A 14,517-nucleotide genomic window follows, 5' to 3' on the forward strand; every position below is an offset into this window, starting at 1 on the left:
AACCTTGTCACTCAGAAACAAGATTTATTGCAAAGTGCAGTGGGCTGAGCACAAGCTTTTCTACACTTTCAACTGACCGCATGCTCCAACAGAAAAAAATGCTATGTAGCATTAAATTTGCAAACATCATCATGCTGTGCAGAAATGCACTTTATTACTACAATAAATGCAGTTCATGTAGGCAATAACCAGCATTGTGGGTGAAATTACAAATGGGCATTCTTGATATTAGTTCAGCTGATTATTTAATGTTTGTTTTAAGAATGCAAAAATGAGCATACAGATATGTTTTTCTCCATGATGACTACTGAGCTCTCTACATCTAAGCTACCACATCCATCATGTCATAAAATGCAAATAAAGCCAATCAATGCCATTAAACTTGTTCATTCCTATCAACCTACATATTGCATTGTGCACTAAACATAGTGCTTTCCTAAGAAAACAAAGCTCTTTAAATATATGCCGTGTAAGCACTGCTCGATCAGCCAGACAACCTTGAGTGTCAAACAATAAAATAAAGTGCGTGTACACTGGATTTCGCAGAAATAATAAAACGAGGTGTCCCGATGAAAGCTTTTGGCACTCCAGACGCTCGCTTGGTCGGGTGCCAGCTTGATATGAAGCTAACAGAAATGCTCGGGACAGCTTCACAACCTATGAATAAAACTCAAGTGGTGTCCCCGGAAAACCACTTGGGAGGAGGAAACACTCGGCGCTAACAATGATAGTGATCAAAACCTGTCGTCAAGAAGTCACAAATTTTCCCACTCAGTGGTGTGAGTGGTGTCCCCTCGAAACCACTTGGGATGAGGAAACACTCAGCGTTAACAATGATAGTGATCAAAACCTGTCGTTAAAAAGTCGCAAAACCACTTTGGAGGAGGGAACACTCGGCGCTAACGACCATAGTGATCAAAATCTGTCGTAGAAAAGTCGCGAAATTTTCCAGTGAGTGGTTTAAGCTGGTAAGCACTTATCCTCTATTTTCTGGGCGGGTGTAGGTGGACAACTTGTCTTCAGAAAGCCAAGTGCGCAGATATTAAATGAGTTGTAAACACAGAATTTTTAGAAGAAATAGACTTGACTAACTGTGCACTGTGCATAGTGTATGCTTGATGTATTAGCTGAAGAACAAAGGGTAGCACTCTACTAATAAGTCTCTGCTAGCTACACCCATGTTGAGATTTTTTTTTTTTTTGCCAATAGGAATTGACAAACTTCTTTTATTGTGAATGAATTTCTTTCACTGAAAGTTCCATGAAGAAGTAATTCAGAAAAGTGCTTGCACAAAGTAATGATACAAAATGGTACTTGCTAAAAAAAATAAGACCGCATCATCTGACTTCCAATATTAGCCAAATTTTGTCAAAGACAGATTTAAGCCTTTGTAGTATGAAAGTGCTGTATAGCCTCAAGCGATGTTTTAAAGAGAACACTCCTAATTGAAAACAGGCTTCACAGCATAGCTGACCAAATTGCAATAGGAAAATATAATGAGCACACAGAACGTAAAGTTGCAATCTTAAAAGATTTTAGCTGGCAGACATTTGTGCAGCACAGAATTTACACTGCACATAATTTTCACGCAATCTATGCCATGCAAGCAAATTTTATTCCACGTGTAAATAGCCACAGCGAATAATTTAGGTGTTCGTATATATTTGCTCTCTGTCATCAAGGGAGCAAAACATGGAAAAAAAAAAGAGCGCAGAACACCAAACTTCAAAGCGTCTGCGATTCTATTACCTTAATGTCTGCGAACAGCACTCACTGCCAAGGCACACAAGATGCACTTAAGTGAGACACAAAATACTAGAGTTAGATTGATAAACAATTGATCTAAGTTCTTTACTAGAAGTAAAAATAAAGGCTATAATTCCATATTTTTTATTTTACGCAAAGGCCCCCATGCAACTTTGACAGTACGACACCGTTGATCTCGCACTTTGGCCATCTTGGTTTCATAAAGGCGGCCAAAATCTACCACACATAGTGTCCGGTTTGCTCAGAACATAACGTAACCTGTTTTTACTGATCAAGAATTGTGCATTAGAACGGTGACGTAACAAACTTGTTTCGTTACCACTTCCTGCTTCTATTGAAATGCGCATAATTTTTCCCTTGACTTTACAGATTAGTTATGTGCCAAGGTTTGAAGCATAGAAAGATAATTCAGCAAATCTGGCCAAGTCTTGATCTTTCAACAGAACTCAAAAAGACTGTCAGCATGCAAAGACCAAGAGGCGAAACTAGCCCAGTTTAAGCTATCCATTTGCTGAAAGCCACAATAAAACTGCTCGTAGAAAGCACTAGTGAGATGCAGGGAGCATGCTTGCTAAAAGCCTTACTTATCAGAAGGTACTATGATAAGTGCATGACATGTTCACATGGCTTTCAAAAATACATTTTTACATAGAAGATAAGCCCTAAGGTTCATTGTTTTCTAAGAGCCCGTGAGATAATATGTTCATCTCATCACAAGGCAACGCAGCAGCGATCGTGTAGTTGACGGTCAATTGTGATCCAGCGGCTTCAACGCAGGTCTAGTTCTTACCAGCCGATCGGAAGTTCACATTGTTACTTTATGCAAATAACGGACAGCATCACCAGATTCCAGCTTCAGATTTTGTAAAAGCATGGACTTTACAGTGCTCGCTACTGCACAGCGAGTGCTGTAAAGTGCCATTTACCTCCAATTATCAGTCAAAGCTTCACGATGCCCATAACTATGAGAGAAGCTACTTTAAGGTATATGTCACAGAAATTCACAAAATAAAATGTAGTCTAATAACACGATTCTATACTCGGGGACAACTTTCTGTGGCAATGAAGGGAAAACTACGGGAGTGGAGCTACAGCAGATGTAGTCCCCAGAGAAGAAGTCTCGACTCGCTTTTCGAATGCCGATCGTCTTTGAATAATACCACTGCATAGGACCTGCTACGTCTGCTTACGCAGCTATTTGTCAGTGAAATTCGACACAAACTCCTTCGGCGAGTCATTAGAATAACTGCCCTTAATCGAAGATCCCTTTTCGACAGCGAGGTGCACCTAAAACGTGCGACGTTTTCAGATGTGCAAAAACGTGAAATGACACTTAATCCAAGCAAAACAAATAATATATCTCTTTGGTTCATGCAGAGTCTCTTTATAAATAGTGTTCTGTAGAAAATAAAGTATTGTTGGTTTTTATTATCTTCACACGAAAAACACGGATCCCTTTGCGCGACTATATTCTTCAGCGGTGGCACACGCCCACTTTGGTTCCGTGGCCTTCCTTTCATTTCCAAAGAAAGTTGTCTTCGAATGTAGCAAAGTGTGACATTACTGATGAAACTGAAATACCAAACACCTTGATGCAACAATGATGGCAACATGACCAATTTTTTTTTTCCAACATAAACTAAGGCATCCCTAAAGACATCGTCAACATTTGTGACATCCCAGCAGGCTGGCGCAAGAGCTTCTCAAGGTGACATCATGATGCATAATTTACTAGCGAGTCCTTTTTAGGAGCGAAGCTCTTTGGGGGGTGGGTCTGTCCATCCCTTGTATGTACGTATGTAGTAGGACGTAGCCATCGGTGGCACATACCCGCTCCAGAGCGGGTATGTGCTACAGGGGATGCAAGATCCAGATAGGAGATGGCGGTATTTGGAGTGCTCACTAGATGGACGCACGAACAGACAGACTAGCAGACGAACGGATGGATAGACGGGCGGATGTATGCACGAATGAACGCACAAACAGACAGACAGACAGATGGATGGACAGACTCATGGACGGACGCACAGATGGTCGCGCGGACGGACGGAAACAAGAACAAACAGACAAACAGAAGCTCGGACGGCCTGACGGACGCTTCGCCCCACTCATCATCATTCACTCCGCGGATATGCTGTGATTTTTTCTTACCAAGTGCATTCAGGTGGCAAGAGTAACTGGCTAATGCAAGCGCTGCGCAAGATCAATTGTACTTACCGGCAAGAATTCTACCCCTTACGGCGCTATGACATTATTATTTTACAAACAGAGCACACACTATCTTGGTCACAATGCCTTAGGCAACAGTGATTGGGAGTAATAAGCCATTCCGGAAAGTGGAATGGCCCGTGGCTTGAGACTACCCACATCAGGAGTGTGATGCTCACGAAGCAGCTTGTCTCGGAAGGGTTGAAGTTGAGCATACTGGAAGCGTTCCAGGGTGGACCTCATATTAATTGCCTGCAACGCAAAATGACAAAAGGTACAGCACTCAGTACGTCACTCTACACCAGCAGGTGCACACATCATGTACAATCAAGCTTTGCTCTTAGATAGGCCAGTTGGCACACATTACGGAAGGAGTAAACCACTAATGTTGAGAAGTTCTTGCCGACGTCGCTTCTTACGCTGGTCTCACTGACGCTCTACTCCTGCCCTAACATTCAAGCCTGTTTAGTGCGCCCCGAAACCACAGCGGAAGTCACCTAAATCGCTGGTAATAAGCCTGTTTCACAAGGAGTTCCACCATGCTTCAGTGGCGATAGCGTACCGAAAAGAAAAACAGCCAGCTGTTCAAAACCACGCTGGAATATAAGTGGTTTACCATAATGAGTCCATTGAGCCTTTGAGTTGAGAAAGTATGAAATTAATCATAAAAGAAGTTTGTTTCGCTCATAACCAAATCATTACAGCAACAGCTTGATAAACAAGTGGTAAAGTGGTGGTCCAAACTTCCCAAACTGCTATCCTGAGTTCTCTTGGACACCTCTGTACATTAGGCTTCACAGAATTTGGTGCTGCATTCCATGAGGTAAACAATCTCGGGTGTCAGTAAGTAACCTCACAATATCCATTCGGGGACATGCCTCCCAGCAGTGGAATGCAACGACCACTATTCTTTCTTTTTCTTTTGCAGTCGGATACAAGTTTAGAAGTCTCCAGCATTACCTCCTCAAAGACAGATGCACACAAGCCTTAACTAATGTGTGGCACTCCCAAATGATGTCATGAGCCCAAATGGTGGTGAAACCGCCTTAGGAGAACATTGCAGAGCGCATGATAGGCGCTATTTCTTTAGCCGCAAGGGTGATGAGCAGCCATGCTTCTGTTATTTAGACAGGCCTTCTCCAAACCTCTTAAGTTGTACCTAACTATAGACTGTCTATATTTAGTGACCTAAATCAAAAACCATCAAGTTTTTTACAACCAGATTTGTCATATAGACTACCTCGTTAATGGGCCTGACTATCATTATCGGTCATCACTTGCCTTCAGCGCTGTGAAGGATTTACGTGAGAACTGGACACACGATTCTGAGAGGAAGACACTTCAGTGCTTCAACAAGGTCTCTTGGTATTAAAAAGCTTTGTTCTGCTACAGTATGGGACACTATTCTGCAAGGTTGCAGAACAGACCAAGAATTATTTCTTTCTGACCAGTATTTTCTATTACAAAGATACAGTGAAATTAAAATATTATTATTTAGCGTCCACTAGATTACTTATCAAAATGCAGCAGCTGCAATGTAGCACATATGTGACTATACATTGACCATATATTAGTAGTCGACAAATAATAAATATGACCCGCCACTGGCTCTTGAAATCATGAATGCGTTACCTGCAATTTCATCTATTAGGCTGTTCCTGAAAGGTTCACTGTTCGAAGCAGCATCATTGTAAATTATTGAAATCCTGCCACTTCTAACATCATAACGCACCATGAACGTTAACATTGTTCACAGGATGACAAGCAACATACAAGACACCATTGCTGTCCAGACAAGGGACCGGGCCCCCACCTTTTCTTCAAGCTGTGCACTGGTGCTGGGGAAGCACGTCCAGAAGTGCCGCAGAAGCTCGAACTGGGCTGTGTAAATGCTGCGAAGATCTCTCTGAACGTCCAAGCTCACTGTGTCTGTCAAAACAGAAAACAAACAAAAGAAACCTCTTGTCGATACACCCAAACTGTCGGTTTAGTTAATCAAAGTTCGGAAAAGGAACTGGCTCATGGTTGAATAACTGTTCACAACTGTCAAGGAGTACATGCGACACGAAATGCAGAAACACATGAAAACAAAAGAAAAAAAACACCAGCTTAAGAATTACATTTCTTTCCTATAACTGCTGTTGAATAAGCTATACCTTTTAAATGAGGTGTGTCAGTGCTCTGACATCTCGTGGCACATATAACAGACACACATTATCCTCGCAATACGATGTGACAAAAACTATAACAGTTCATTAGTTTCATTAGTGCAACCTGGATATAGTACAGTTAAACCTCAATATAGTGAGCAAGACTTATTGTTGGGCAGTTGGTAACATCGGAGGGGTACATGATCGCACAAAAACGAGAAAAAATAGACACGAGAAAAGTAGTAGGAGGAAGCAGAAAGGTCGGGCACAGAACTTCAACAGCTTATTTGAAAGAACGAGCCATCAGATTACAACTATTTGCGCATGCTTGCATCAGTTTCAGCAAAGAGCTGCATCTCATCTTGGAAAAGTGAAACAGACATATCACTGATATAACTGCGGATTAAAGACACATCAGCACTAGAGTTAGTGGAGACGTTTTACATTAACAAGAGAGGCATGAGTTGTATCAGTGATACATGTTTCACTTTTCGAAAATGAGATGCAGCTCTTAGATATGAAAGTGTGACTTTTTGCGGACACTGATGCAAGCACGTGCAGATATACTTGTAAGCTTGTTCTTGCAAATACACAGTTCAAGATAAGTGCCCAACCTTTCTGCTTCCTCCTACTTCTTTGCTCATGTCTTTCTTTTCTAAGTTTGCGCTATAGAATGTACCCCACTTGATATAATGCCCTTCAACGTGGCAATGTCACAAAATAATGCAGTACTTAACTTCACTTCCATAGTAAAAAATGTACTTATAACCTTCATTATGTAAACATGATTATCTGCAATTGCAGCATAATGAAGCTTCACAGCTGCGAAAAACAAAGATCATGTTGATAAATTAGGACTTCCACTGGCAGCAATGGTTGAACGTTACGTGGCTTACACGAAATCATTTTTTAATTCTTGTACCACATCATGTAAGCAGCTGCAAAAAAGGATATCATATGAGTGGCAACCAATTACAAATGTGGTACCGTAATTACTCGAATCTAACGCGCACCTTTTTTCCGGTTAAGCGAGTTCATAGATTGCATGTGCGTTAGAATCGAGTACGAAAAAAAAACTGAATACGGTCATTCTATTGCCATCAGCATATCCAAAATGGCTGCCCCCTACGTGCGTCGGCATGGCGCGTCGGCCATTTCTGCCTATATGTTTCCCATATGCGGCACTTCGTACGTGTGCTGACAAGTTCGTCACATTGTAGTGTATTAGCGCTGACGGCATGGAAGGACCGACTCCGAAAACTCGACTGCACCACGTTGCCGCTTTTAAAAGAAAAGTCATCGCGTGTGTAGAAACGGACGGAAATGGGCCGCATCGCGGTCGTTCGGAGTTCCCGAAACGTGCGTGCGGGACTGGCGGAAACAAAAGCAGAAGATTGTCGACAGCAAAGCTTCACGCAAAGGCTTCAGTGGACCACAGCAGGGTCGGTTTCCGCAAATTGAAGAGCTGCTCGGCGAGTATGTGCTTGAGCAGCGAGCGGCACAGCGGCCCATGACGACAGAACTGCTCAAAGTGCGGGCTGCATGTTAGCCTTAGAATAGAAAAAGGGCTAATGCGGAGCCAGTTTAAACCGAGCAGGTGCTGGCTAACTAACTTTATGAAGAGGAAAATCTTTTCCCTCCGAAGGCGAACGGGCATATGCAAAAAGTTTCGAGAGGACTACGATGAAAATCTTAACAGTTTTCAGAGGTTCGTCCTAAACTTGCGGCACAACAACGGCTATCTGCTTGGGCAAATCGGGAATGCCGATCAGACGCCTCTTTACTTGGACATGCCTAGCACCACAACCGTCGAGAAGAAGGGGGCGAAACAAGTTCGCGTGCTGACATCGGTCCACGGTAAAACTGCAGTGACAGCAATGCTCTGTTACACGTCAGGTGGGCACAAGCTTCCCCCGTACCTCATATTTAAATGGAAGACGCTCCCGAAAGGAGTCGTTTTTTCGAGTGGTGTGATCGTGCGAGCCAACGAGAAAAATTGGTGCGCGTTGCAATCGATGTCTTCCTTTTTTTTTTTTTTTCGTCGTCGAAACTGGGTGGGCGTTACAATTGAGGGTGCGGTAGAATCGAGTAAATACGGTAGTTCACCCTCAAGTTCAACAAAATTGTTTGTTTGTTTTTATTCAAGTTATTATTAGCATTTCTGTTGGTCAGCCAAGCACTTTTTCTACCTCCTTCTGCATAAAACTAAAACGACAAAGTTGTTTTTTCACTCATAAAAACCTGACGTTCAGTGGATACCCGCAGCACTGCTGTAGCAAGAGAAATACACATGATGGTGGCCGATGTGGCCATGCCGTTCTCGCCACTTTATTTAAAAGGTGAACAATAAAGCGATTCCTTTATTTATTTATTCTTTTTGCATATCTGACAATATTGAGTTTGAAACATTTGTGACGCACTGTCATTGCTTCCGTACACTACAACTACGAAAGCACGGTGGTTCAGGGTCTCCAGACATTGTGTTTTCGGCATCTGCAGCCATTTCCCAACCATGGCAGTTGTTCTCATGCGTCCGCACCCGTACCGCTTCTCACCTTCGCACGTTGGAGCAACAAGGCCACAGTCTGGGGCAACCTTGGAAACGTGACATCTTGCGCGAGCATGTGTTATGAAGATGATATAATTACTTCTTTACGTATAATATAATTACTTCTCCTGCTTAGCCGTACATTTTCAAGGCCCTAAAGTTCTCAGCCTTTTATCTGACAGAAGGAAACTACAACTGAAAAATTTTTGTGTCAGTACCCCTTTCTACGAGACACAGTTAATAACTTTGCATAGATGGTCAAATTTCAACATAATAAAGTTTGAGTGCATTAAACTATATATAAAGTCAAACCCTGCTACAATGAAACTGATGGGGCGCGAAAAAAATTTCATTGAAGCAAAAATTTCGTTGTAGTGAAATCGAAAAAATATAGCTGATCTGAGCTAGCAAAACAAAGGAATGTTTATTATAAAAATTAAGAAAGTGTCCGCTCTTTTCTATTCTTTGCCAGCAGCGTACTGACACGATTCTCAGTCATGCATAGCGCGGCCATGGTGAAAAGCACGCTGTAACACGCCTAAAACCGCCTTCGTGAACGAACCAAACAGTTGCATTAACACATTAACACTAGCAGCTGTACACCATCAAAAGTACCCGACAACGCCGAGATGGAGGCAGGGTATCGTGAAGTGGCGACATCTGCATTATTCTATGCCAATCTTATCATCCATCAATCGCGGCTAGCCGATTTTCTTGATAACGTGGACGAATCGGTGCTCCGATTCGTTACCACACTGGCCAAGAGTAAACATAATGATAAGCATCGCAATTGGAAAAGGCATCGTTCCGCGGTTGAACCCAGCAGATGCCTGAAGGAAACCATGAACTGAGCGACTAAGCTTCAGCTTCGGATAGTCTGCGGCTCAAACGCAAACCAGTGGCAGAAGCAGGGCAGTCTTGTTGCCATCACTATCGAGCAACGACAGCATCCATACTTGCTGAACAGCAGCGGTTTCTGGTGGTGCCAACGCGTGCTTTAGACTTCGTCGACGTATTTTCAGATTCTGAAAATGCATCAAAATGTTAAAAATTGGGTTTACTGCATAGAAATAAGTATCTGAGCCTGGAATTGCACCGCGAAATTTTGTTGAAGTGGGAAGATCGAAGAAAAAGTGTTTGTTGTGGCGACAATATTTATGCATCGACTCCAATGGACTGCTGACAGGGAACTGTGAATTTTTCGTTGTAGCGGAAATTTCGTTGTAGCGGAGTTCAAGTGTAGCTCATTTCACCAATTTAGATATAATGGAGTTTCAGCTGTACGTCCATGAGAAAGAGCCCGAGTAGTCTGACCTGCATCTCCCTGTCATGTGCACATTGTTTACGAATTCCAAGTGAACACTTTGCTGGGAAAAACAGAGCAGGGCTCACCTTTGAGGGGCACCTGCTGTGCGTTCTTCATAAGAGCACCACCGGGAGATAATTCACCCAGGACTGACAGGGCCGCTGAGGCAGGCAATATCTGCGCAACAAAAGAGCACACGTAATATGCATTATCTATATGCATGACACAACCTAACATAAGCCGCGAACAGTATAGGGACATTATTTGCAGTATATAACTTAATGAACGCAATACTTATGAAACGAAGGGCTTACTGCCAGCTCAAAAAGATCAAATGCAGTGCGATGCTGACCAAAAGAATGCTTTCACTGCCATGACAACGAGGGGTGCTGGCTAATGCTTCCAGGATCACGTATGCAGAGATACATGGTGAAGTGGGCAAGTGAACAGCCATGGCACAGTTGGTAAGGCATCACATGCATATTGTAGGGGGAAATTTGTGGGTTGAGTCCCCTTTTGCGGTGCACAGTCTTTACAGCCACTACAATTTGTTTTTTCTCTCTGTCATAAATAGTGCTACAATCCAACTAAGAACAACCTTACGCTTCCTCTGGCTTCATTAGACTGAATATAGTCGAACCCCGCTACATAAAACTGACGGGGCGCAGAAAAAGTTTTGTTGAAGCAAAAATTTCGTTGTAGTGCATTCGAAAAACATAGCTGGTCTGGGCTAGCAAAACAGGAACATTTATTCTCCAAATTAAAAAAATGTCCACTGCTTCCTATTCTTTCCCAGCAGCGTCACAATGTGATTCTCACCCATGCATAGCCAGGCCATAGTGAAAAGCACGCTGAAACAACGCCTAAAACCGCCTTCATACTAACCACAGTTGCATTAACACCTTAACACCAGCAGCTGTTCTCCGTAAAAGTATCTGACAACGCCGAGATGGAGGCAGGGTATCGTGGAGCGGCAACTTTTGCACTATTCTATGCTGTTCTTATCATCCATCACTCGCGGCTAGCTGATTTTGTTGATAATGCGGACGAACAGCCGCTCTGATTAGTTAACCCACTGGTTAAGCACGAACATAATCTAAGCATAGAAATCAGAAAAGGCATCGTTCCGCGATTGCACCGAGCAGCTGTGTGAAGAAAACCATGAACTGAGCGACTAAGCTTCAGCCTCGGATCGTCTGCAGCTCAAAAGCAAGCCAGTGGCAAAAGCAGGGCAGTCTCATTGCCATCGCTATCGAGCAATGGTGGCGCCCATGCTTGATGAACAGCGGCGGTTTCTGGTGGCGCCAACGCGTGTTTTAGACTTCGTTGACATATTTTCAGGCTTTGAAAATGCATCAAAATGTTAAAGATTGGGTTTACTGCATAGAAATAAGTATGTGAACCTGGAGTTGCATCTTAACATTTCATTGAAGCAGGACGATTGAAGAAAAAGTGTTCGTTGTGGCCAACACATTTATGCATTGACTCCTATGGACTGCTTACGGGGAATCGTGAATCTTTCATTGCACCGGAGTTCGGCTGTAAAATGGGCCCTTGGACCAATTACTCTTCTCTCTTTTTGCACAAGTAGAGCAGTTCCTGCAGCGTTCCCACTACTTGCCTTGGTGCATGCACTTTTCTTTGTGCAGCTGCTGTAAAAAAACTCGCTTTAAATACCACACAAAATAAAGTGCAGCATATCACCCAGGTATCATTATTTCTTGGGCCGCGATGAGCATATACAGAAGATATAAGCAGCATTAGCAAATACTATCTACTATCGTAGCAGGTAAGATGAAAATATGTATTTACTCGCATAATATTCGCACACTTTTTTGTGGACAACCAATGAAAAGTTGCGGGGTGCAAGAATTACGCGAGAAAAGTTTTTCACAAAAACATACAGAGCCGGGAAAAGATAGGAAGTGGCCACAATTTGGGATCCTCATGCTAGCAACTAACTACAAGCCTTAGGAAGTACTGATCAAGACTGACCTTAATGATAAAACCACAGGTTCAACACAAGACAAGATTTATTTGAGACACAAAAGCTGCAAGCAAATGGTAGAGTTTTGGAAAACCGTACGCAAAGCTTGCAAGCGTAGTGTTACCATTCGTCACAGGAGCCCGCAAAACATTAGCTTACGACATCAGCCTAGAGTTGATGGCCATCGAACATAGAATCGTCTGCAGTTAGTACCTTCTAACGAGAGTTTTACCATCCAGCCCAGTCCTTGGGACACGGAATGCCCAGCCAGTTTTGGTGGCTTTCAGATGCCCATGCTGCCATCGACAGTAGCGAACACAAAACTCGTCGCCTTCAAAGTGCTTTCCGCCAGCCCTGTTGCCGTTACTTAGCACACAATCAATCACTTTCAACTTGAAAGCAGCCGTGTAGCTTCCGTATTGCCTCATAACGTAACCACAAAGCGAGCACAACGTACAAGCCACAACACACAATTTCCACACTGGCTTGACTTAAGAGATAGTGCCAGGCTGTTGTACGCTATCATCATCAGTGGTTGGAAGAAGCAGACGACATTCCAGCTGCAATTTTCAAGGGTACAATAGTTACTCTCAGAAAAAAATAAAATTGCGTGTGTGTTAGGCAATGTGCGGGGTGCGAGGATTACGCAAGTAAATACGGTACTTAAAATAGCTCTAATTCCACGCTGTTACCCAAAATCCTGAAGAAAAAAAATTGCAGAAACTTTTTTTTTCCCCTTTTTCTTTTTAACAGTAGACCCCACACATCAACACTTTCTAACATCTCAATGTAAATGAATCTTCTGCTTTCTCTGCCCAATGAGACGAGCACAAAGGCAGTTAGTTACTCTTGGCCCTGTGGCAAGATGTAAGGTACCGTCGACGAATAGTGCTTGTCCTCAACCATTTTTACTAGAAACGCATAGATAAGTCATGGCACAGAAGAAACTAAGGTCTAAACCCTGAAAAGCTTAAATTTCATTCCCCAATGCATTCTCTACACTACTGTTGTTTCGATAGTGTTGTTCCTTCATAAGTGTGTGAGCAGCCCTACTCCAGAGCTCAGCTGGCTTACTCCACTGCTGAAATAGAAAGGCCACACAATGCTTTTTGCCATCAAAATTAGCACTGCAACTATATGACTTAACGATATGAGCTAGATCATCATCATCATCATCAGCCTGACTACGTCCACTGCAGGACAAAGGCCTCTCTCCCGCAAACTTCTTAATCTCATCTGCCCACCTAACCTTCTGTCTCCCCCTAACCTGCTTCCCTTCTCTGGGAATCCAGTTTGTTACCCTTAATGACCAGCGGTTATCCTGTCTACGCGCTACATGCCCGCCCGGCCCATGTCCATTTCTTCTTCATTTCAACTATAATATCCTTAACCCCCGTTTGTTCCCTAATCCACTCAGCTCTCTTCTTGTCTCTTAAGGTTACACCTACCATTTTTCTTTCCATTGCTCGCTGCGTCGTCCTCAATTTAAGCTGAACCCTCTTTGTAAGTCTCCAGGTTTCTGCTTCGTAGCTAAGTACTGGCAAGATACAGCTGTTATATACCTTCCCCTTGAGGGATAGCAGCAATCTACCTGTTATAATTTGAGAGTGCTTGCCGAATGTGCTCCACCCCATTCTTATTCTTATTCTTAGAAGAATAAGGAGCTAGATATGTGAGCAAACAATGATGGTGGAGTTCTCGAGCATCTGTAGCCCTAGATACAGCTTGAAGACACACCCTGTAACAAGGTCAGTTTTTTGGGGGGATAAGTACGAAATGATTTGCATTAAAAGCACATCATGCAGCGCACACTGAAGGCCACTCTGGTCGCGCTTCCTTACTCCTTGTCCCGAGGGCGTCCAGTTCGACAGCTCTCGTTGAAGGACGCTGGGTGCCACGCGATCCTCAGGCGTTGTCGAATTGTCGCCCGCCGTAGGTCCCCGCTGGTGTCGCTCGCCCTGGCCCAGTCGCACCGGGAATCCGCTGCAACTCCCGTTGTTGCCCAATAAGTCCTCCAGCTGCGTCTTTTCCCACACTCTGGCCTGAAAGATATGAAAAATGAGAAAAGAAGTCGTATAAGGAATGGACAGGAAAGTTCCTACGCTGTCCTCAGAATTTTGGTTTGGCGATGCGTTTACAGTAGGGAGAGTCTACAAAGGACAGGCTACAAAAAAGACTGGACATGAGTGCTTATTTTGTTAAAGCTGTGTCCTCTGTTCCTCGCACTCCGTCGTTTGAAGTATCTCCCTACCGTAACCACATTGCCAAGCCAGCATGTACCAAGTAGCTCCTTTCATTGCATCACTCTCCTTGACATCTCTATCTATTGGCTCCGTGTCATTGTACTCACAAAAACTGGTCCCTTGCATTTATACTGACCTCCAATTGCTGAGTAAGGACCCAGTCTCTGGCAGCCTGAATATATCGCATGAGGATTTTGGCAGCACTCAAAGGCTTTTACAAAACAAACTTCGAAACTTTACTGCAGATGCTAATGAGCTATTAAAATTTAAATATTGCGCAGCAGTTATTAGCATAACTATGCACTTTC

General features: G+C 43.3%; 2 protein-coding genes across 2 annotated transcripts in view; both read right to left on the reverse strand.

The window, feature by feature from the left end:
• Positions 1-14,517, reverse strand: part of LOC119169646 (uncharacterized) — a 375,903-nt gene that overhangs the window by 38,645 nt on the left and 322,741 nt on the right. The gene's annotated exons all lie outside the window — the stretch shown is intronic.
• The window catches only part of Tfb1 (transcription factor B1), a 71,308-nt gene that overhangs the window by 962 nt on the left and 55,829 nt on the right, over positions 1-14,517 (reverse strand). Inside the window, exons 8-11 of the mRNA XM_037421741.2 lie at positions 13,808-14,008; positions 10,066-10,156; positions 5,789-5,904; positions 4,135-4,227 (exon numbers count right to left, since the gene is read on the reverse strand). Coding sequence (XP_037277638.2) covers positions 4,135-4,227; positions 5,789-5,904; positions 10,066-10,156; positions 13,808-14,008 — 501 coding nt within the window. The remainder of the gene's footprint in view (positions 1-4,134; positions 4,228-5,788; positions 5,905-10,065; positions 10,157-13,807; positions 14,009-14,517) is intronic.

The sequence above is a fragment of the Rhipicephalus microplus genome, chromosome 2, assembly GCF_043290135.1.
Source record: "Rhipicephalus microplus isolate Deutch F79 chromosome 2, USDA_Rmic, whole genome shotgun sequence".
Classification (NCBI taxonomy): domain Eukaryota; kingdom Metazoa; phylum Arthropoda; class Arachnida; order Ixodida; family Ixodidae; genus Rhipicephalus; species Rhipicephalus microplus.